The 22030-nt window shown below is 39.9% G+C and overlaps 3 protein-coding genes, 1 non-coding gene and 1 pseudogene across 7 annotated transcripts; 3 read left to right on the top strand and 2 right to left on the bottom strand.

Annotated features, from left to right (window-relative positions):
- Positions 1-1580: 1580 nt before the first annotated feature.
- Positions 1581-3809, bottom strand: LOC147927242 (uncharacterized). The gene has a single exon (XM_087487368.1). The coding sequence runs from the start codon at positions 3807-3809 to the stop codon at positions 1581-1583; it is 2229 nt and encodes a 742-aa protein (XP_087343494.1).
- On the top strand, positions 3115-3221 carry LOC147927243 (small nucleolar RNA R71). The gene has a single exon (XR_015583203.1). It is a non-coding gene; the product is annotated as a small nucleolar RNA R71 (small nucleolar RNA).
- A 7381-nt stretch (positions 3810-11190) lies between the features above and the next one.
- Positions 11191-14094, top strand: LOC104747550 (damage-control phosphatase At2g17340). 4 transcript variants are annotated; one of them, XR_015581412.1, is made up of 12 exons: positions 11191-11702; positions 12068-12133; positions 12273-12339; positions 12422-12490; positions 12573-12713; positions 12825-12953; positions 13082-13137; positions 13240-13314; positions 13391-13468; positions 13545-13627; positions 13709-13771; positions 13896-14094. XR_015581412.1 is itself a non-coding variant. In XM_010469201.3 (12 exons), exons 1-12 carry the CDS (start codon positions 11551-11553, stop codon positions 13974-13976), a joined length of 1086 nt encoding a protein of 361 aa, XP_010467503.1. In that variant the 5' UTR covers positions 11191-11550; the 3' UTR covers positions 13977-14094. The 4 variants fall into 4 exon arrangements, 3 of the variants coding, with proteins under 3 accessions (XP_010467503.1, XP_087342913.1, XP_087342912.1); XM_010469201.3 differs by having other exon boundaries at positions 13051-13137; positions 13545-13622; XM_087486787.1 differs by having other exon boundaries at positions 13051-13137; positions 13545-13622; positions 13696-13771.
- Positions 14095-14383: 289 nt separating this feature from the next.
- LOC104748803 (protein SUPPRESSOR OF NIM1 1 pseudogene) lies at positions 14384-15529 on the bottom strand (annotated as a pseudogene).
- Positions 15530-16453: 924 nt separating this feature from the next.
- Positions 16454-19787, top strand: LOC104748802 (putative inactive receptor-like kinase BSK12). The gene is made up of 12 exons (XM_010470393.3): positions 16454-16777; positions 16863-16998; positions 17487-17620; positions 17703-17772; positions 17844-17929; positions 18064-18255; positions 18339-18428; positions 18519-18629; positions 18715-18831; positions 18910-19158; positions 19249-19320; positions 19430-19787. The coding sequence occupies exons 1-11, from the start codon at positions 16529-16531 to the stop codon at positions 19315-19317; spliced, it is 1503 nt and encodes a 500-aa protein (XP_010468695.3). The 5' UTR covers positions 16454-16528; the 3' UTR covers positions 19318-19320; positions 19430-19787.
- Positions 19788-22030: the final 2243 nt, after the last annotated feature.

The following is a 22030-nucleotide window of genomic DNA, read 5'->3' as shown; positions in this document are numbered from 1 at the left end:
GTCTTTGCACAGCAGCTGAGTGAGTGGTCTGGCTATTTTGGAGAAATCCTTTATAAACCTTCGATAAAACCCAGCATGGCCAAGGAAACTGCAAATATCTTTAACGGTTTTCGGAGGTTGCAGACTTGACATGACCTCTATCTTGGCTTTGTCGACTTCTATCCCTTTCTCAGAAATTCGATGGCCAAGAACAATCCCATTAGTGACCATGAAATGGCATTTTTCCCAATTCAGCACAAGGTGTTTATCCACACAGCGTTGAAGCACTTTGCACAAGCTGGATAAACAGGAGGAGAAAGATGAGCCATACACCAAAAAATCATCCATAAATACTTCCATAATTTCCTCAATCAAGTCGGAGAAGATCGACATCATGCAGCGCTGGAAGGTGGCTGGGGCGTTGCACAACCCAAACGGCATTCATCGGTAAGTGAATGTGCCATAGGGACAAGTGAAAGTGGTCTTCTCCTGATCATCCGGGTGAATCGGAATTTGGAAGAAACCAGAGTAACCATCCAAAAAACAGTAGTAAGGGTGGTTCGCTAAACGCTCAAGCATTTGCTCAATGAATGGAAGAGGGAAGTGGTCCTTCCTTGTGGCTGCATTGAGCTTGCGGTAGTCGATACACATGCGATGCCCTGTTACTGTCCTAGTGGGGATCAACTCGTTTTTCTCATTTGCAACTACTGTCACCCCTCTTTTCTTCGGTACTACATGGACTGGGCTCACCCAAGTGTTGTCAGAGATTGGGAAAATAACTGCGGCTCCCAACAGTTTGAGGATCTCCTTCTTCACCACTTCTTTGAGGTTCGGATTTAGCCTCCTTTGGTGTTCGATGGAAGACTTAGATGGATCTTCGAGGTGAATCCGATGTGAGCACAACTCTGGTGATATACCTGAAATGTCATCTAAGGAATAGCCCAAAGCCTTCCTATATTTTCTTAACTCGCAGAGCAAGAGTGCGGTTTCAACATTGTTCAGGTTAGAATTAATGATAACCGGATATGTGGAGTTAGGTCCGAGATACGCGTACCTTAGCCCTTCTGGGAGTGGCTTTAAATCCAACTTTGGAGCCTTGAGTTCGCTCCAATCCTCCTGATTTGATTTTGTCCCAGGGCAAATTTCGGGATCAGCCGATCTGTCGCCTGGAATGGTCAATTCGTCGCCTTTATCGGATGCTTCCACAGGAGGAGTTGGATCAGTCAGTCCAGGTTGCAGATTGATGAATAAGACTTCATGTTTCAGAGCTGCTGCAGCATCGAGTGTCCTGGCCAAGCTCTCAGTCTCCTCAGAGAGATATCCCAGCTCTGGTTCCGTCTTGGTGAGTGCTACAGCCAGATGATCACTTGTACACACTTCATCATAGATCTCATCAGCTATTTCGCCTATTGTATCAACCCAGAAGGTTTGACCATCAATCGTAGGTTTCTTAGCTGCTTTTTCCAAATTGAATCTCAAAATCAGATCATCCATGTGTAAATCGATCTTCCCCTCCTTGACGTTTATCATCGCACCAGCTGTGGCCAAGAAAGGTCTTCCAAGTAGGATCGGTTCTTGGGATTCCTCGTCAAGTTTCAGAACTATGAAATCAGTGGGAATGTAGCAGTTCCCAATTTGCACTGGTAGGTTCTCCAACACTCCTTCTGGGCGTCGAGTGGAACGATCAGCAAGGACGAGGGTGACTTAGGTCGGTTGAAGGTGTAGAGGCCAAGTCGCATCGCAACACTGAGTGGCATAAGGCTCACGCTCGCTCCCAGGTCGCAAAGGCATTTGCTGAACTTGAGATCTCCTATCGTGCAAGGCAAGGTAAACGGTCCCGGATCCCCACATTTTTCAGGCATTCGATTTTGAAGCAGAGAACTGCACTCTTGTGTGAGGTACATCACTCCTTTCTCCAGACTGAGTTTGTTGGTTAGAATTTCCTTCATATACTTCTTAAGAGCTGGAACCATCCTTACTGCTTCGATGAAAGGGAGTCTAACCTGAAGCTCCCCTACTACTGACTTCAGCTTCTCATATTCTCGCTCTTGAATCTTTGATTTGCGGCGAGTAGGGAAAGGTAGTCTGGGTGTGAAGGGTTGCTGCGATCCACTGGGTTGCTTTTCTTCAGGGACTGTTGATCCATTTTTAACAACATCATCAGGAATGTCGTTGAGAGCTTCGTCATGGTTGCCTTCCTGATCCTGCGTTTTAGACTGGTCAGTCCGATCGCTGGATTTGTCGTTCCCTGCTTTCTGTTGTGGTTCCGGAAGCTCCTTGCCGCTTCGAAGGGTGACGACATTCACGTATTCTTTTGGATTAGCCTCGTTTTTCCCTGGAAGTGTCCCTGGAGGTGCCTTGACTCTAGCTGCGGATTGTGCCACTTGGTTTTCCAACACTCTCATGTGAGAGTTTAACGATTCGATTCTCCCATTCAGCTCAGAATACATGTTGTCGATCTTGACAGTCACTTCAGTGGCATTTTTCTTCTGGTTCTCCATCAGAGCATGCATCATCTGTTCAAGTTTGCTCTCCTGTGAGACTGCTGCCTGCGGTGCAACCGGTTGATACCCTTGCGCGAAGTTGTTGACCTGGGGTTTTTGTTGGAAATTGGATCCTCCAAAACCCGTACCCTTGTTCTGGAAGCCCTGTGCAAAGTTGTTCTGCTGAGGTCGCGGTGGGTAGACCTGATCCTGAGGATTCTCAACGTTATTGCTTCTATAGGACAGATTAGGATGATTCCTAAAATTCTGGTTAAAACCTCGATTTTGGAAGTTCCCTTGTCCTCCCATATAGTTTACTTCCTCCGTACCCTCTTGGTATGTCTCAGCTCCAAAATCTGCATATCCTCCAGGTTGTTCCTCGCACAAGTTGACACTTTGGTGATCCCTTTTCAGCAGGAGATTCACCTTTGCTGTGAGATCCTTAATAGCATCAGTCTCTACGGAATTCACCCTAACCGTGCGATCATAGTCTGTGCCGTGGTTGCTGTTGCTGGCTGCAAGATTCTCAATCAGTGCATTGGCTTCATTTGCGGTGTTGGTGGAGAAGTCTCTTTTGCTGGCCGTGTCCAATGCCATCTGGTACTTCTGCTCGATGCCCCCATAGAAAATGTTCATCAGATTCTCTTGAGTGTAGCCGTGGTGAGGGCAATCTCGAAGATACTCCTTGAACCTTTCCCATGCTTCATAAAATGACTCCATGCCTCCCTGCGAGAATGTAGTGATCTTGCTTCGCAGCTTGGCTGAGCGTGACTTGGTGTAGAAGTGATTCAGGAAAGCAGCTCTACATTGCGCCCAAGTGGTGAGTGATCCAGCATCCAACAAGTTCAGCCATCTAAGTGCTTTATCCGCCAAAGAGAACTGGAATAGAGTCAGCATTAGATAGTCATAGGGTACACCATTAGACCTCGTCGTACTGGTCAGCCTCTCAAAAGCCTCGATGTGATCTAGAGGACTTTCCGATGGCAAGCCATGGAACACGTGGTTCTGAACCAGATTGATTAGACTATGTTTGATCTCATAGTCTTGCCTTGCAGGAGCGGGAGGTTGAATCGCAGATCGATTCGCAAACAGCCTATTTTGAGCATCTTCATCCCTCAAGGTGGCTTGCCTCGGAGGTGGGTTCAGTTCGGCTCGCTCTTGCTGGTCCTGCCTCTGCTGTTGTTGGATAACGCCAAGCTGAGGGTTGGGCGGATTAGCCCCTGTGTTCTCTCCGTCAGCCATAGAATTGGTCTGTGCTTTTGCTTTCCGGTTCTCGCGTTCGAGCTGTGCTAATTCCTTGTTCCCTAGTATGCGCAGATCAGTTTTCTTGCTGCTCCTTGTATGCATACACCTGAAACCAAGAAATAAAGTTGCAAGAACTCGTTAGTAACTAAAAATAAAGAAACCTTAGACTAAACGTGAATCTAAAATTTCAAAGGCCACGTTTTTGGTCCCCGGCAACGGCGCCAAATTGATCTAGAGTTAAATCAATAACCCAAAGGACACTCAACCACGATCTAGTGGTGTCGTCGTAGTACTTCAGGGTCGAATCCACAGAGACCAAACGATACACTATGAAGTTATATAGACCGAGTGTAGCTAAAGCAAAGAGGAAGTTTGTTTTGCAAGTAACAGAATTAAAACAGAAAATAAATAAGAGTTTGTAAATTTAAAGAAAGTATTTGGCACAGGGAATCAATCAAGGGTTATGACTACAAATTTGGGTGATGGATTGGGATAACTTTAGGAACCGTTCTTGAACTCGGATCTCAAATATAAATCTAACCTACTGTCGTAGTGTTAATTATCTAAGCAAGAAATCGAATGAACCCTAAACCGTCGTTTGGATCTAAACAATCCTAGCAAGCATTGAGTTCTAGTCCGATTTGTTCACAAGGTGCCCCAACTTCAACTGTCATTGGTCGAGGATCACCTTGCTCACCTATGTTCTTTTCAAGCAATTCAACAACACTTTTGATGCCTAGATGAATTAAACCTAAGATCATAAACTAGGTAGCTAATCTAGTTTAAGCAATAAGAACAACAATAGATGAAGAACACAAGAGATCAATCCCAAATCTAACAACCTAAATCAATAAATCATAAAACCCCCTTTTTGAAACCCAAAACCCAATAGAGAGATTACTCAGACATCGAACAGAAACAATCACAAATCAAATATGAAGGAAACATGTTTGAATTGCAAAAAGAGATAAAAAGGGTTCAGAATTCTTCTCCAAAAGGTTAGAAAGGATTAGAGATCTTCGCCCAAGCTTACAAGTGCTCAAAAACGGCGTAGAGTAAAAGTTATCTCTCTAGGGGTCGAGCCCCGTGGTTAAATAGTAAAATAAATCCCTAAAAAGTCGGTTTAAACCAAAAAAGGAAAGATTGCGTCGGGGATGGGGACTGGTCGATCCCAAAAGGCTCAGTCGATCCGGAACGTGTTTCTGCTCTTACTCCATCTGCCTTCTAGCTCGATCAGTCTTCAACCACTTTAGCTCTAGATGCATATTTTCACCCCCAAAACGCTCAGATTCCTTCCAAAGTCACCTAGAACCTGTAAAGACTCACAAAGGACTAAAAGGACTCTAAAAGCACACTTGGACCTAGGAAAAGACTCAAAACAATCCTAAGAACTATAGTTAAAACCTATAAAATGCAGACACATCAAACACGTAAGGCAGCTTCCCAATGAGCTTCCCGTGGTGACTTCATAAATTGAGCTAAAAAATGAACACAGTAAGCCAAATCTGGACGAGTAGCAACCAAGTAGATAAGACGACCAAGTAGACGGCGGTAAGGTTCAGGCGCAGGTAGTAACGGAGTCTTAGACAAAGCAAGGTTGTGGTTCTGTTCGAGAGGGAAGGCATTCGGTTTGCAACCCAGCAGACCAGTATCAGCGACAATTTCAAGAGCATATTTTCTCTGATTGAGATAAAACCCTTGAGAACTGCGTGACACCTCTATACCCAATAAATACTTCAAAGGACCCAAGTCTTTCATCTTCAAACATGTTGCCAAGTAGCCTTTGAAGATAGTGAGTGCCTCATTTGAATTACTAGTGACAATCATGTCATCAACATAGATAAGTATATTGATTCGAACGCCTCCCTTGTCAAAGAAAAACAAAGAGTTATCGGAAAGAGACTGCACAAATCCATATTCTCGTAAAGCACCAGTCAGTTTTCAAACCAGCAGCGAGGGGCCTGATTTAAACCGTACAGAGATTTGTGTAGACGACATACCTTCTTCTCGTCATTGGTGAAATAACCTGGTGGAGGCTTCATATAAACTTCCTCTGTTAAATCTCCATGTAAAAACGTGTTGTGAACGTCCATTTAATACACATGCCAGTCGTATCCTGCAGCAAGTTCCAAAAACATGCGAACTGTCTGCATTCGAGCCACCGGGGCAAATGTTTCGCCGTAATCCACGCCTTTAACCTGTTTGTTGCCAAGAGCAACCAAACGCGCCTTGTATCGTTCGATGGTCCCATCGGAGTTGTGTTTTATTTTGTAGACCCATTTGGACCCAATCGCTTTCTTACCAGGAGGCAGATCCTCAATCGTCCAAGTATGATTATCTTCCAAAGCACCAACTTCAGAACCCATTGCTTTGGTCCAGACTTTGCTCTTGATCGCTTGATTAAACGTTTTTGGTTCAACCGCATCCGTTATAGCGACCAGAAAAGCAAGATGGGTGGAGGAGAAACAAGTACATCCCACATAATTTTGAATTGGATAGAGAGATGTAGACGTACCCAAAAGACGAGTTTGGGCAGTGTTCGTTTGATAGTCCTGTAGTTTAATCGGAGGATTGTGAGGGCGTTAACCATGACGGAGCGGAAGGACCTCCGGTACCGGAGCAGGCGGATCCGGGGAGGAGGAGGAAGACAGAGTCGGTGCCGGAGTAGATTCAGGAGTTGGTGGCGGAGTGGTGTCATGAGTCGAAGACCGGGAAGGCAAGGTCGTCGGAGACTGTGGTGACGTATTCGAAGACGAAGATGTGTCTGCTGCTGAGGACAAACTAGTGGGTGTTGGTAATGGATCAGAAGAGTTTGTTGGGCCTGGAATTTGAGATTGCACAACGGGCCGAGGACCTTAATCAATAATTGGGCCTAGAGTATTTGTTACCCAAAAAACTTCATCTTTTTCGGTTTCCTGATCGAGACCATCGCGTGAAACAGTTGATGGTTGAAACGGAAACTCCTTTTCACAGAACCGAACATCACGTGAAGTGAAAAATTCATGACGATCAAGATCATAAAGTCTCCAAGCCTTTTTGCCATATGGATAGCCCACAAAAATGGACTTTCGGCTACGTGAAGCAAACTTATCACCCTTATGCGAGTTAGTGGATGCATAACACAAACTGCCGAATACCTTGAGGTGATCATAAGTTGGAGCTGTGTCGTGTAGCTTCTCATACGGAGTGAGACCATTCAAGACTGAACTTGGCGTGCGGTTGATCAAATAATTAGCAGTTAATACACATTCACCCCAAAACTTGATTGGAAGATGTGCTTCAAAACGCAGAGCTCTTGCAATGTTTAAGATGTGGCGATGTTTTCGCTCGACGCGGGCATTTTGCTGAGGAGTGGCGACGCAGGAGGTTTCATGAATGATGCCTTCACTTTGAAAGAAAGCAGTCATACTCATGAACTCCGTACCATTATCGCTTCGAACTCGTTGGACTTGTTTCTGAAATTGGCGTCTCGCCATTGAAATCAAATTTTTGAGATTTTGAGCTGTTTGTGTTTTGTCATGTTGAAGACAAATCCAAACACTACGAGAAAAATCATCAACGATAGTAAGGAAATAACAAGCACCAGAGGAAGAAGGAGTGCGATACGGTCCCCAAAGATCAACATGCATGAGTTCAAAAACAGACTTTGTTTTATTATCACTGATTGGAAAAGAAGACCGTGTTTGCTTAGCGCGGAAACAAACATCACACGCCTTATTAATAAGTGTAGAATCAACATAAACAGAAACATGTGGAAGTGAACCAACTACTTAAGCAGACAGATGTCCCATCATGTGATGCCACAACTCATAGGTTTGAACCTCCTGTGTGGTGACTGAGGCAACAAACTCCATTCTGCAAAAGCGGAAAGTTCCACGCTCACGCTTACCCGCTCCAATCATCGTCCTCGAAGCGCGGTCCTGAATTACAAGAAACTGATCAGCCATTTGAACAACACAATGGTTCTCATCCATCAACTGTCCCACTGAAATAAGATCCGATTGTAAATGTTCGACAAAGAAAACCGATTTCAAAACCAGATTTGGACCTATCACAACTGTGCCCTCTTGACAAGCTATGCGTTGGCGACCATCAGCCAAGATTACTAAAACTGGTTCCATATTGCGTACACTTTCAAGGATATCAAAATTTCCGGTTAAGTGGTGAGAAGCTCCTGTATCTAATATCCAAGAAACAGAGCACTTACCGGAGAGTTTTTCACTGCTTGAACTAGCACCACCATTGGATCGTCCGTTCAGAAGCTTCACCAGATTTTGCCACTGGACATCACTGAGTCCCCTCACACCATCGCGATCTTTCTCGGTGATCACATAGTTCACATGTTCCTCAGGAGCAACCGGCGGAACATGAACCACGTTCGCATAGCTCACACTGCGAGGTTTAGGAGATGGAGTAGAGCCACGTCCTTTACCTGGAGCAAGATGACTGCGAGGACGATCGCCCCACCATTCAAGGTATCCAACCACCGCAAAACAGCTGTCAGAAGAATGACCGTTGCGGTTACAGTGTTTGCAGACGATGGCGACATCATTAGGTAGGGGAGAGGAGAGAGAACGAGGTCGTTGATGAGCCGCATATGCGGAGACTTCAGCAACCGCTTCACCCTTGTGGACATTGACACGAAGATCTTCCTCTTGGCGAACCACATTGTAAACCTCTTCCATAGGTTGTATTGGTATACGAGATACCAGGCTCGAGCGTACCGTTTGGAAACCATCATCAAGACCCGCAAGAAACTCATGGACTTTATCTTCCTCACGGTCTTGCTCTTGTAATGCCATCAGATTGCATTCACACTTACCGCATTTACAGAGACGCAATGGCCGATGATTAGCCATGCTATCCCATATGCGATTCAACTTGCCATAATAGGCTTCAATCGCAAGACCTTGTTGCTTGCAACAAGCAAGCTCAGCCTTCAGTTGTTGGACACGAGGTCCATTAGTCACCGAGAAACGCTTCTTCAGATGATCCCACAGATCCTTGGCGACGTTCCGATGTGAAATGTTGGAACACAGAGATGAATCAATGGTCATGCGAATCCAAGAGACCAACAACGCCTGAATGGTCCACCAATCTTCAAGATCTCGAGAACCCTCCGCCGGACGAGTGATGGAGCCATCAAGGAAACCAAACTTCTTGCTCGAGCAAAGAGCGGTTTTGAGACCACATGCCCATTCTTCATAGTTCATCCCCTTCAACAAAGGATGAGAGATGACAGCACCAGGGTTGTCAGCGGCGGTGAGATCGTAGGGAGAGATCGTTCGCCGTACTTCGACAGTCGTCGGGTTCGAGTTCGTGTTCGTGTTCGTGTTCATCGCTCCGTTCTCACCGGTTCCGGACATGTTTGAAAGGATCGAAAAGAAAGAAGAAAAAAAAAACAGATCAATGTGTTTCTTGCTCTGATACCATGAAGAAACAGAGAACGAAGGTGAAAGCTTGTCTATTCATTAGCAAGTATACAGACATATATATTACAGTGGCGTGGAGGAGAAGCCTAAATCAAAGGGATATCAATCAAATATACACAAGTAGTTATGGTAAGGAATAACTCTAATTACATGACATATGGGATATGATATCTGTAGAGAATAATATCCCAATAAGCTCCAAATTATGACATGTGCGAGGCAAATCAAGGTACAAGCTCCAAATGATTAAAGTAAGATGAAAGAGAGTAGCTGAACATAAAAGATCACGGTTAAATCGGGTTCAAAACATATATAGGGTACAAAGAGTATTACTTTATGCTCCTTCCATTAATTTTGATATTGGTAATTCAATTAGAAAAATATTTGTTCTTCGTTTGTGATGGATAAAGTGAAAAGGGGTTTGTTGAAATTATGTTTGGTTCGTCTATTTAAATTCAATGAAGAAAGTATGATCATTCACAGTGCTTCCTTGTATCTTTTGGTCACTGGACATGTCTTTCCTTATTCTTGGACGTAAAGAGAACAAAAAAATAGATACCACTTAAAAGATGCATGAGTGAGAATGGAAGTGATTATCACTACAAGAAAACACGTCTTTTGCGATGGACGAATATATCGCGAATCCCTCGCAAATCGACAAAAGCGAGATATTTGCGAGGAAAGTCCGTTCTATTGGTATTGTTGACAATAGACAAATGGTTTGGGATATAGAGTTAATTAACATCACTTAATTACGCCGAGAATCCCTACTCCTGTTCTAGCGGTTTTGTCCTCTGAAAAACAAGCACCCAGTAGCATGTGTAAGTCTTAAGGCGTTTGAGAACAGAAGGGAAGAAGTAAAAGATTGTGTCTGTACAACAAACCGTGCTTTTGCTTGTGTTTAAGCTGATAGGTTTCCAGTTTCACCACCATGATAGAATAATTAGTATAAATGAAAATGATTGTCTTGCAGCTTTAACTTACATACTGTGGTACGTTGTACCTATTTCTATATTTGTTGCTGGTTCCTTATGCCCTTATCGTGGACATAACGCCTCAAGGTTTGTACCCGTTTTAAGGTTTTAAAACACCAATTTGGAATCCAAAATGTCTAGGAAACATCTCCATATCCCAAGTTCCCAGCCCCTATGATGCACGGGGACGCCTGTGGGCAGCCGTCTCCCGTCCCGGATTCGAAACGGGGACGGATACCTGACGGGGACAACACTGAAACGTTTCTCAGCCGTTTCAGAGAATGCAGAGACGGCAAGCAAAAAAGGAAATGGGAGTAAACAGATACGGGGACGTCTCCGAGTCGTTTTTAACATAATTGAAGTGTCCCTGTTTTAGAATAGGCAATTTAACTTCTTTTTTATAGAAAAACTCAAATAAAAAAGGAATTATAGGGCATATTCTAGGGCATAAGGCTTATATATAACGATTCACTGCCCTGCGCCCCTGTTTATGTAAACGATTCACTAGTCTTTGACGTCTTCTCTGCTTTCCTTCACGAAACGTCAAAACCAGAACAAGTACGTATCTTCTTCTCTTTCTATTTTGACTTTTTAAAATATTTTCAATGATCGTTGTTTGCTATTCATGTATGTGATCGTTGTTTGCTATTCATCCACAACAATTTGCGGCTTCTATCAAGAAATACTGATGAATATCAGAATGAAAAGACCAAGCAGTGGGATGTTGGTGGAGATGAAAGTGATATTCAAGCTGAAGCAGGGATTATGGAGTTATCAAACCTTTCATTAGATGATCCAGATTTTGAAAATCAATTCCTTAATAATTAGTTTATGATTGTTGTTTATGACTATTTTTCTTCTATTTTGAGACTTATATTTCTAATTATTATTTATGTTGAGACTTATATTTATAATTTTTTATATGTTTATTGAAGTACCTATGCCGTACCCATAATTTTTATTTTGCCGTTTTCCATCCCCGTTTCCGTACCCGATTCCTGTTCCCGTACCCGTTTCAGTGCAACTTAGCCCAGCCCTTTCGTCCACATAACTGCTTGCTGTCCCGTCTTGCTGGAAACGTCTTTGGGACGTTTTGGAGCCGTTCCCATACTGTCCCCTTTCCGAAACGTCCCCGTACCGGAGATGGCTACCAAATACAGAAGTACCCGTGCTAGGTAACATCCATATGCCTGGCTTAATTTTGCGTTTTCTCTCTTTTACTTGAAATCTACGAGACAAAGTTTATGTTCAAGCATTAGCTTTGTGCTATATACTCCGAAGTACATACAAACGAACAAACGCACAAATACCACAAAGTTTGGAACTTGGCTACTATTTAAATTAAATACAATCCAAAAGTTGGCAGATACGACATTTGTGACCCGTACCCGACCCGTTTCAATAGACACTCGTCCTTGGTCCTCACCAGTCCGGGGGATGATTCCGTTTCCTCTATTACCGACGCCGATAGAAACCAGCTACAGGGCTTGCACCATTCCCTACAGATTCCCTCGTGATAATCCCAAGATAGCCACTCCTACTGAAATCTCCTGGATCAATGTCTTCTCCAATTCCATCCCTTCTTTCAGGTTCCTCTCTCTCTCTCTGTCTCTCTGTCTCTCTCCCACCTTTGGTTTCTCTTTACTTTGACCACATTTAGATACTGTTCATGGGTCGGATCAAGATTCGATTTTTATGCTCATATTCCAGTACTTAGGCTTGAATTGGATGCGTGTTGCTGATTTATTACGAATTCTTTCAAAAATTAGCCTTTCAGCTATTGTCTTGGCTAGTTGTTGCTTTTGACTTTCCTGTGTTTTCATGGTGTTTTAATTAGTAAACATCACGAGGTTGTTTTCTTGAAGCTTACAGGAAACAAGTTGGGAACTTGATTTTAACAAGGTTCTTTCTTTGTCATAAGTCTCCATTTTCTAAAGCTGTGTATCATTTGCAGGAAACGTGCAGAGAGTGATACCACTGTTCCAGATGCTCCTGCTAGAGCTAAAATATTTGCAGAAAGGTACATCTTTTGTGTATGTATTTGGTAATTCTCAAGGGTTTGATTTGTTGGAAATGTTTTGGGAATGTCACCTTCATAAACTCGACGAGTTTTGTGTCCTCTGGTTTGCGTTTGATATGTCCTACTTTGAATCTGGAAGATATGGTGGTATACTTGAAGACTGGAAGAAAGATCCTGAGAGTAATGGCGGGCCACCAGATGGTGTTGTAAGTCAAAACAACTCATGATCTTTCTCTCTGGTGTAGTAGTGAGTTTTGTTTTATGGATTGGTTTTGGTTTGTTTTTCAGATTCTTGGCAGAGTTCGTGAGCATTTACTCAGAGAGTTAGGATTTATGGACATATTTAAGAAAGTCAAGGTTTGAATTTTCTCTCAATGGCTCTTGAGGTTTTCAGATTCAGATACTCTCTCTTTCTCATGAGTTCACATTCAATGAATAGGATGAGGAGAATGCAAAAGCTATAAAACTATTTACTGAAGTTGTCAGCCTGAGTGATGCTATTGAAGATGACGGAGAACGGTTAGAGAATTTGGTGAGAGGGATATTTGCTGGAAACATCTTTGATCTAGGCTCTGCACAGGTTTTCTCTTTCTTGAACAACTCTGTTTTTCTTCAGTTGCCTCTCTTTGGTGTCTCCCACAGGAAGCTTTTGCTAATTACGGGTTCTTTTCTTCTCTTTTGCATCTTGAAGCTTGCTGAGGTTTTCTCAAAGGATGGCATATCTTTCTTGTCTAGCTGTCAAAAATTGGTTCCACGACCATGGGTCATTGATGACTTGGACAACTTCCAAGCCAAATGGATCAAGAAGCCTTGGAAGAAGGTAACTCGTTTGTTTCCTTCTTTATCTAATGCTTTGTTCAGACTTCAGAGGTCACCACTTGACAAAATTCATTGTTTATATTCTGTTCTCATTACAGGCAGTGATTTTTGTTGATAATTCTGGTGCAGACATAATTTTGGGTATTTTGCCGTTTGCAAGAGAGTTGCTCCGTCGAGGAACTCAGGTTGGTACTTCTGACAATGACCGAGTCTTTCTCCACAATCTCCTGAGTGATGAAGAGTATACTCTCTAAGTTGTTCTTTCTCTTTTTTATTTCCTATTAAAGGTGGTTCTAGCTGCTAATGAGCTGCCAGCTATCAATGATGTAACATATACGGAGCTAACAGATATCGTGTCGCAGGTGATGAATGAAGTAATTCTTGATTTTAACTAATTCAAAGAAAAGTGAATCTGATTTATTAGACTTAGTCTACCAGTTGAAGGATGAAGATGGCCAATTGTTAGGTGTTGATACTTCAAAGCTTCTGATTGCAAATTCAGGGAACGACTTAGCGGTAAGTCATTATTAGAAGCTCCCATAAAGAAAAATGGGTTTATTCATTAGATTTTTTTTTTTCCCTCTTGTTTCAGGTTATTGATCTCTCAAGAGTATCACAGGAGCTTGCTTACCTTGCATCTGATGCAGACTTGGTCATCCTAGAAGGCATGGTAAGGTCCTTATTAGTAAAGCGCAATCAAACAAAGTATTTAACTTATCTTGACTTAGTAATTAAATTAGCAGCCGTTCTATTCAGGGTCGTGGAATCGAGACAAACCTTTATGCGCAGTTCAAGTGTGATTCTCTCAATATTGGAATGGTAATACTTGTTTCTAAGCCACGTTACTCTCTTTCTTTCTTTATTGGATTAATGAACAACATTTGTTCTGTGTTTAATGCTTATTTTCTTCTGACTTCTCATGAACATCCTTTTTGTTATGCAGGTGAAGCATGTTGAAGTAGCACAGTTTCTCGGAGGACGACTTTACGACTGCGTCTTTAAATACAATGAAGTTCAGAGTTGATTATATTCCAATAAACTTCACTCTTGACTTCTCCGCAACTACGATTTTGTACTGAATCATCCATACTATATACTGTGTCATCATGTTTTTAAAAAGGAGAGACTTGAACCTTCCAAAATCAATACAGATTCCTGATAAAACCAAAAAACAAGAAAACAAAACAAAAACGATGCTAAATACTATTCCGGTTTTTAATGTTAGCGTCAATTTTTATAATGATGCTAAGTAAATGATGTTAAACCCATAAGGAATAATATAAGACATATTGGAGAAACTTAAACTTAGCAAAATGATTTTGAATTCCTACCAACACAAAGAAACAAAAATTGACAAGGAAAAATCCAAAAAAGACAAAAAGAGGTGATAAAGGTAGACATGCATGCAATTCATCCAATCCAACCTCTCCATCATGGAAGCGAGATAAAATTGGGAGTATAAACACAGTGCCAACACTGAAAAATTCTAGTACCTATTCGAATCTCTTTGCAAAGATCTTCCCTTACAACATAGATACAAGCCACTCCAGATCGATGGCCGCCGCAACACATGAAAAGGGTCTTTCCATAGATGAAGTAACTAATGGGATCAAACATCCAACAGAGACTTCGCAAGTTATTTGTTGGCAAAGTCATCAACTTTAGCCATACTACTTCCTCTTCCTCTATATCGATACTTTTCTTGGTTACCCAAATATCAATCTTCCTTGTTTCATAATATTGCTTTAACAAGGAAAAACGATCTCTCTCATAAACTGCGAGGATAAACATATCGAAAAGATGGTTCTTCTGACACGGAAGGAGACAAAAAGGTTTGAAACTCTCTGTCGAGAAATCAAAGCTTCGAATGAAGTACTCACCACTAGGACCCTCGACATTACTAGTAATCCAGTAGAGGTTTCCATTCAAGGAAACATTTGGTCGTTTTGCTTCGTCAGGTGTATCAATAATTGTGAACGTGTGAGAGGTACATTGGTAGATGGCAACTCTCACCTGGTAAGGGTAAGCTTCTTGGCCTAGTCTCCAAAAAAAATAGCCCAAGACCTTGTAAACCTTTTGGGGTCTACTATTATCGTATCCTAAGCCGGAAATACAGAATATCGTATCCTTGTAGTACGGTTCGTACTCGATCCATTTGACCTGTCTTAGCCACGGATTCCACAGCGCTGTCCCATTCTTCCAAAACTGATACGTACAAAACAAGAGCTCATCACAAGTAGTGAAGGTTGTGAGATTCATTGTATCCTCGTACGGAATATCAAAGGAGGCGGGTAGCTCACGCAACTCTATGGTTGGATCGATGATGTTGTGATCGATGATGTCTGCTGAATAAATCTTGGAATTGGTCTGGAAGAAGAATTGAGGACGTGAGCGAGAGAAGTGGTTGTTTAGAAAGCTCTTGTCGTTGAAAAGAGAGTTCCATCGTTTACATACGGTTTTGAATCGAACAAGAGAGTGAGGTGGGAGACGTGTGAGTATTTCTTCCTCCAACTCCCACGGAAGGTTCACCGGCGGCTGCTCGATCACCCGATCTTCTAGACACAAGCACTGTCCCATGCTTAAGTTAATTGCTACCCACGAGCTACTTGCAAGTTGCAACCATAATTAGGTCTTCTGTTTTCAGCTTTGTTACTAATATTTATCTCTAACGAGAATTTTGGAGAGGATAAACTCTAGTTTAGATTTTTAAAAAGTTGTTAGTACATGACACATTGTCAAAATCTTTTTGATATACGTGCGGTAATCTCCTGACATTTCATATAGTATCTTTTAAATATTCGATACATCGATCACAACAATTAAATTATGCATGCAGTAGCTGTAGCTGATCAACTTCTTTACCAGAGTCATAATATAATTACGGCATTGGTCAAATCGGCAAGCTGTTCTGATCTTGGACGCAGTACATTTTAATTAAACAATGCTAGCTCTTTTGTGATTAAATTTTTTTTTGTATAGAATAAAAAAAAAATCGATTTAGCTCACTCTTCTTATGCTTACTCATAGTATGAATTATTATGTGAAACTGAAATTTACAAAAGTAAAGTATATTTTTTATTACTTCGCCCAAAAAAAAAAAGATCCAGTATATTGTGACCCATGATTACCAAAACACAGATAGTGTCAACAACAATGTAAAAACGATAAACATTAATAAAACAATAAATGTCTCTCATTAACAAAGACCACGTTAACTTAAAAACCAATCAAAAAATAAGATTTCAATAACATAACAAAAATCAACTTGTCACCACCATGTAAAAACATTGTAAAGTAATCAAATGCGAAACATAGATAGTTTTATACCCGTTAGTAAGAAGCATATGCAAATAATTTTTATAAAACAAAAAAAAAAAATATATATATATATATATATATAGAAGAGAAAAAAATGCTTAATCTTGATAAGCGTCTCTTATAAACACCATTTATAAACTTCAGACTCGTAGTTAAACAAACACAAGAACCTCTCTTCGTCTCTCTCTTTCACTCTCGCTCTCGCAAAGAACGCTTTCATTACTCTGTTTTTTTTCTTTTGTTGCGGAAAACAAAGCTATGGGTAGTTGTTTCTCGACGACTAACGAGGATGATACACCGGAGATGCAGAACGACTCGTCTTTCACGAACTTCTCTCTCTCCGATCTTAAGACGGCGACCAAGAACTTCAGTTCCGGTGTGATCATATCAGAGGATGCAGAGGATTGCTCCAATGTCGTCTACAAGGGTCGTTTACCACAGAATCTTGGCTTCGTCGCTGTCAAGAGATTCAAGAATATGCCTTTGGTTGATCGTGGCTACTTCAAGGTGCCTTTTCTTGCCTTTTAAAAGCTTTAGCCAACTTTGCCACGCTCATTGATCTCTTTTGATGGGTTTGATTCTGTTTCTTCAGGGAGACGCAAAAGAAGTTGGGGAACTGAAACACAAGAGGCTCGTCAAGTTGATGGGATGTTGCTGCGATGAAGATGAACTGCTCCTTGTTGCAGAGTTCATGCCGAATGTTACACTTGCTCGGCGTTTGTTCCGTCGTATGACTCTTCTTCTTTATGTCTTCTTTGCATTTTACATTTAACGTTGGTGAATCTTGAGGTTAAAGAGGCTGTATTGTTGGTTTCTGTTAAATGATTTGTGTTCAAGATGGTGCTAACGTATCTGCTTGTAGAATCGATTGAAACAGAACTCTTTAGAATTCTCTGTTTTGAATCTGATGATTGCGCTTTAGATTGTAGCAATGTATATGCTCATTGAATCGATCGATTTGAACTGAACTTGTTAGCATTCTATGTTTTGAGTGAGGCTGCATTAACTGTTTGTTTACGCATCATGATTTGAGTTGTAGATTGTGTCTATGTATCTGCTTATAGAATCCATCGAAACAAGACTTGTTTGCGATCTTCGTTTTGAATCTGAAGACAGAGAGACTGACTGCATTGATGGTTATATAAGTGTTTCTGCATGCGTGTAGAATCAGAACTTATTAGCTTTCTCTGAGTTATTTTCTTTCTTGATTTCACAGAGAAAAACAAAACCATGGAATGGTCAATGAGGTTGCGAGTGGCGTATCATATAGCCGAAGCATTAGATTACTGTAGCACTTTAGGTTTTGCAAAGTACAGTAACTTAAGTGCTTCCACAATTCTGTTTGACTCGGTATGTAAAACAACATCTTCATGCATATACCTTGTATAACGATGTTAAACTGTTTCTTGTTGCTCAAATGGATGTGTTGAAGGATGGTGGTGCGTGTCTTTCGAGTTTCGGTTTACTGAGAGAGATCATCGGTTCTAATCGAAGAGAAGAAGGTAATCAGTTTGCGCTTCTCTCTTCAGTTTATTGCCAGGATCAGAATGTGATGTTTATATTCTCATTGTAGGAAGCGTGAACCCTGGAAACGTGACATACAGATTTGGTATTATCCTTTTGAATCTGCTAACTGGAGTGCAAATTCCTCCAAGCCATGTAAGTGATTCTGTTCACGTCCTCTCTTGTTTGCTCACTTGGCTTTGTGATTCTGATCATGAGATTCTCCGTCATTGTTAATTCCTTGTAACACAAGCCACATATGTCTGAGTTGTTATTTCTCCTGCTTCTAGGCTCCTGAGGTAATAAGAGGAATGAGTGTTACTCACCTGATGGATCCAAATCTGCTCGGAAAGTACTCTGACGAGGAAGCAACTATAGTCTTAAATATCGCATCTAACTGTTTGCAATGCACTGATGCAAGCAAAAGTCTCATCACGAAAGAGCTTGTTGCAGCACTTAAAGCCTTGCATACTAAAAGACAAGTAAGGAGGATTTGTTGGAACTATATATGCATTAGTCATGAGTTTTCGCATTCATGTTATTAACCAATCCTTTTTGTTTGCAGATTACATCTATTCAGATACTTGAAATGATAAAGCAGGATGAGGTGGGAGCATCTTCCAGTCAAGGACAAGAGGTTGAACCCTTGGACGAAGTAAGAAGGGGATTGTTGTTATGATCTGTCGTTATCTGTATATTGCACTCTTGATGATATTTTTCACAACATGATCCTTTTGCTTTGCAGGTCTCATCTTCTGAACTCTCAAGCCTAGGACAAGCCTGTCAGAAACTTGACCTAGTTGCCCTATATAATGTCTTGGCACAGCCAGAGTATGCAGCTGTGTATTATAACAAGGTAACAAACTGATTGATTCTTTCTCAAGCTATTAATATAAAAACTTGGCTTATAAGTCTTAACTAGTATTTGTTGGTTTGTTCAGTTGTCTTTCGTTGGATGGTTACAAGAGACGAGTGGTATAGATGATGTGGACGGAGAAGAAGCCCATCTTGAATTCAGAAGCCAAAACCATATCTCCACAATCGATAAGTATACTGAGGTATATATTATAGATCACTGAAACTATATCAATAACAGTTTTATAAAGCTAGGTTTAAAAGTTTGTTTCTGTCTGCAGATCATTGAAACTAGAAAAAAGGTGTCCGTGAATGTTTTCGCAAGACGCTGCTTCAGCCACATAAAGCGTAATCAGGTGGTAGCAGCAGTGGTTGATGCTATGAGAGCACAATCAGAGTTCCCTGAGTCGCCTATTGGTTTCTACTTGCACTCACTGATACTAGCCAGAATGGGCAGCAACACTAGATCTGCTCGTGTCTTCAAACAAGCGACTCAAATCGAAGCAGAGTTAGGAAGAAGCATGGTTATGGTAAGGATAGATATTTTAATGTTAACCGTGATTGATGATTTTTATTTTCATGTAAATTAATCATGTCAAAACTCATCTTTTTGCTTGCAGGCTCCATCTTCTGCAATGCTTGAATCAACAAAGCAGCAGCAGGAGGCATCATCATCATCGATCTGCTAAAAGGTTCAACAAAGCAATTATTCCTCGACGCTAAGAGATCCAGAAACATGGTTTAGGAAGAAGAATCCTGATTTTGCAGAATACTTTACATATTCTTTGTTGGTTGATATAGGGAATAAGGAGCTGGCACCGCACGTGTGAAGTCAAGGAGGTCAAGGATAAGAAGAGAATGTCACGTGTGCGATGAGCTGGGAGAAGTTGATGAAAAGCTGTCATCGTTACGGAATAAAGCTGTTACCGTTAACACTGTTAGTTAACAGGTTATATATGAGCACTTGTTAGCTCACGTTTTCTTTTATGCCTTTGTTATCTGATTTGTAGAACTTTCTAGAACTCTCTCTTCCTCATCGTTTAGCTGGTTTCTCTCATCGAGATTCTTGCTGGTGAGATGACATTACTGCGTTTTACTTGAACGTTGTAATTGTTTATCGTTTATCTAAGTGTGAAATTTGTTGGTTTACTAATTACGTTATCATTGGTTTTGTGAGCCAAGAATCATAAACAACGGTTACAAGTTTTGTTTTGTTTTTCTTTTTTTTTTTCTCTGTTTTTGAAAACTGATTTTAATTCATCTCTTTTGTGGTGGCTTTTTGAAGAAACAAACCATACATGATACATATACCGAATTATCGATATACGTATATTTAAACAATTTAGAGAAACAAATATTCAACGTAATGAAAATTATGGACTTTATTCAAAAAGCTAACTTCTTGAATATATATATTGGACATTTATTAGATAACTCTCTTTGCATTTCATCAACTAATTAAGTATATAGAATACGTACTATCAGCGGCGAAACCAACGTAAAAACTAAAAAGAGAGTAAGTGACTTACCGTAAGTGACTTAATGAATTTTAGATATTTTAGTATACAAATCATGGCACATTCACAAAAGAGCTTGCTGAAGCATTTGAAGCTTGCAATCTTGCATACTGTAAAAGAAACGTAAGGAGGATTGTTGGAACTGTAAATGCTATTAGTCACGATTTTTTGCATTCACGTTATAGACCAATCGTTTTTTGTTTGTTAAATTACGCATACCTTCTTCCAAAGTGTTTCAGTAAGTTTTAAGACATCCAAACATTAAAATAAATCTTTTTGTTTACATAATATATTTTAATTATGAGAAGACCCTCTCATTATATGAGCGAGGGATGGACATGGTATGTAGTATGTACCCGAGTGAACAATCTTATATAATACTAGATTCGGACCCGCACGTACGTGCGGGGTTGATTTAAAAAACTATGTTTGCTTTATAATATATTACATATATATGAAGTTATGTTTGTAAATGTATTATTTTTTAGAAATGTTAGACACATTCAATATCCATATTCTACCAATTTTGATTTGTTTTTAATTCGGTTTAGACAAAAGAGTGATTGGATTTGTTTCTGTTATCAACAAAAATAATCACATTAAAAAAAATAGTAAGAGAAATGTGGTATGTTATTTTGGGACAGTAAATATGTCATGCCAATTATATGTTAAGTTTTTATTTAACTATTTGATATTGTATATTTTAGTCCAACAAATAAAGAATATGTAAGAGATTCAAACATGCACGTACGTGCCTAGATACGGACCCGCACGTACGTGCGGTGTTGTTTTCATAAGTAATATTTGATTTCTTGTAACATATACATAGTTGTGCCAAGAGGAAAACTTTGTTTACTGAGTTCTGTTCAGAAAAGAGGAGAAAGGGATATATATTTATTTGCTTACCCTAAATATTTATTAACTTTTTAAAAAACCTTAATTGTTGAAGTAATTTTTTTCTACTCACTTAATTAAGCCCATATCAAAGCCCAATATTTGTTTCGTATTTATCTATATTATTAACACATTATTTTAGCATAACCATTAAGTCTCATATAAACATAAGTTTATTAGGACTACAGTCTAAATAATATATGCTCCTAATATTTTCTCCAAAATTTGATGCCCTAAGCGAATGTTTCTTTTTTCCTAACTATGGCACGGTTCTGAACATATAGTTATGTTGTTGTTAATAGAAATGGTTATGGAAACTTCTTAAATATAATTTTCATAAATATTGGGTATGAAATTATTGATATACAAAAAGTTTATTTCAAATAGTTTAATATGTGTGGATGGATGCACTTGCTCCTTAATACGATTACATGTTTTCCCATTTAAAAGTCTAAACACAATAAAATCAATCACAAGTAGTATAGTCTTCACGTCACAATTAAAGTCTCTTAATTGTACTACTCCCTGGTAAAATGGTTTTGTACTTGTTTCTTGTGTGATCCAACATTCTCCTTGGCTAAAACTCTTCATAAACACACCCTAATTATTAGCTAATTTAAATACCAAACAATAAATTTCTTAATGTGTTTAATTCCCAAGTCTAAAATATCAAACCAAAGTTTGCCATCCTCAAAAACAAAACACACAAATTAATGATACATTAAAAATAACCTTTACTACAATTAATTCAAACCATAATTGATGAAATTTTATTAAAGATTTTAAATTATAATATTATTTGTTATTTATTTTAATTAAATATAATATTTTTTATAAAAATAGATTTTAGACAAAATTAGAATTTAGTAGCTCTATTATTTAAGAACAATAAAATATTTTCATAACTATAATTTTCGGATATATATATTACCTATAATTTAAATATATTCTTTTTAATCAGTTTGAAATCAATATAAAAGAGCATATTCCT

The sequence above is a fragment of the Camelina sativa genome, chromosome 15 (assembly GCF_030686135.1).
Source record: "Camelina sativa cultivar CO46 ecotype springtype chromosome 15, ASM3068613v1".
Classification (NCBI taxonomy): Eukaryota; Viridiplantae; Streptophyta; class Magnoliopsida; order Brassicales; family Brassicaceae; genus Camelina; species Camelina sativa.
This window is presented reverse-complemented; position numbering and strand designations above follow the sequence as displayed.

What these genes read in the sequence shown, in the direction of transcription:
- LOC147927242 (XM_087487368.1), bottom strand. Translation starts at nt 3,809, where the DNA reads ATGCATACAAGGAGCAGCAAGAAAACTGATCTGCGCATACTAGGGAAC.
- LOC104747550 (XM_010469201.3), top strand. Translation starts at nt 11,551, where the DNA reads ATGATTCCGTTTCCTCTATTACCGACGCCGATAGAAACCAGCTACAGG. An exon ending in TTGATCTAGGCTCTGCACAG is followed by an intron (nt 12,714 to 12,824) that starts GTTTTCTCTTTC and finishes TGCATCTTGAAG; the next exon opens with CTTGCTGAGGTTTTCTCAAA. An exon ending in TAACAGATATCGTGTCGCAG is followed by an intron (nt 13,315 to 13,390) that starts GTGATGAATGAA and finishes TTAGTCTACCAG; the next exon opens with TTGAAGGATGAAGATGGCCA.
- LOC104748802 (XM_010470393.3), top strand. Translation starts at nt 16,529, where the DNA reads ATGGGTAGTTGTTTCTCGACGACTAACGAGGATGATACACCGGAGATG. An exon ending in TGCAAATTCCTCCAAGCCAT is followed by an intron (nt 17,930 to 18,063) that starts GTAAGTGATTCT and finishes TCCTGCTTCTAG; the next exon opens with GCTCCTGAGGTAATAAGAGG. An exon ending in TAGGAAGAAGCATGGTTATG is followed by an intron (nt 19,159 to 19,248) that starts GTAAGGATAGAT and finishes TTTTGCTTGCAG; the next exon opens with GCTCCATCTTCTGCAATGCT.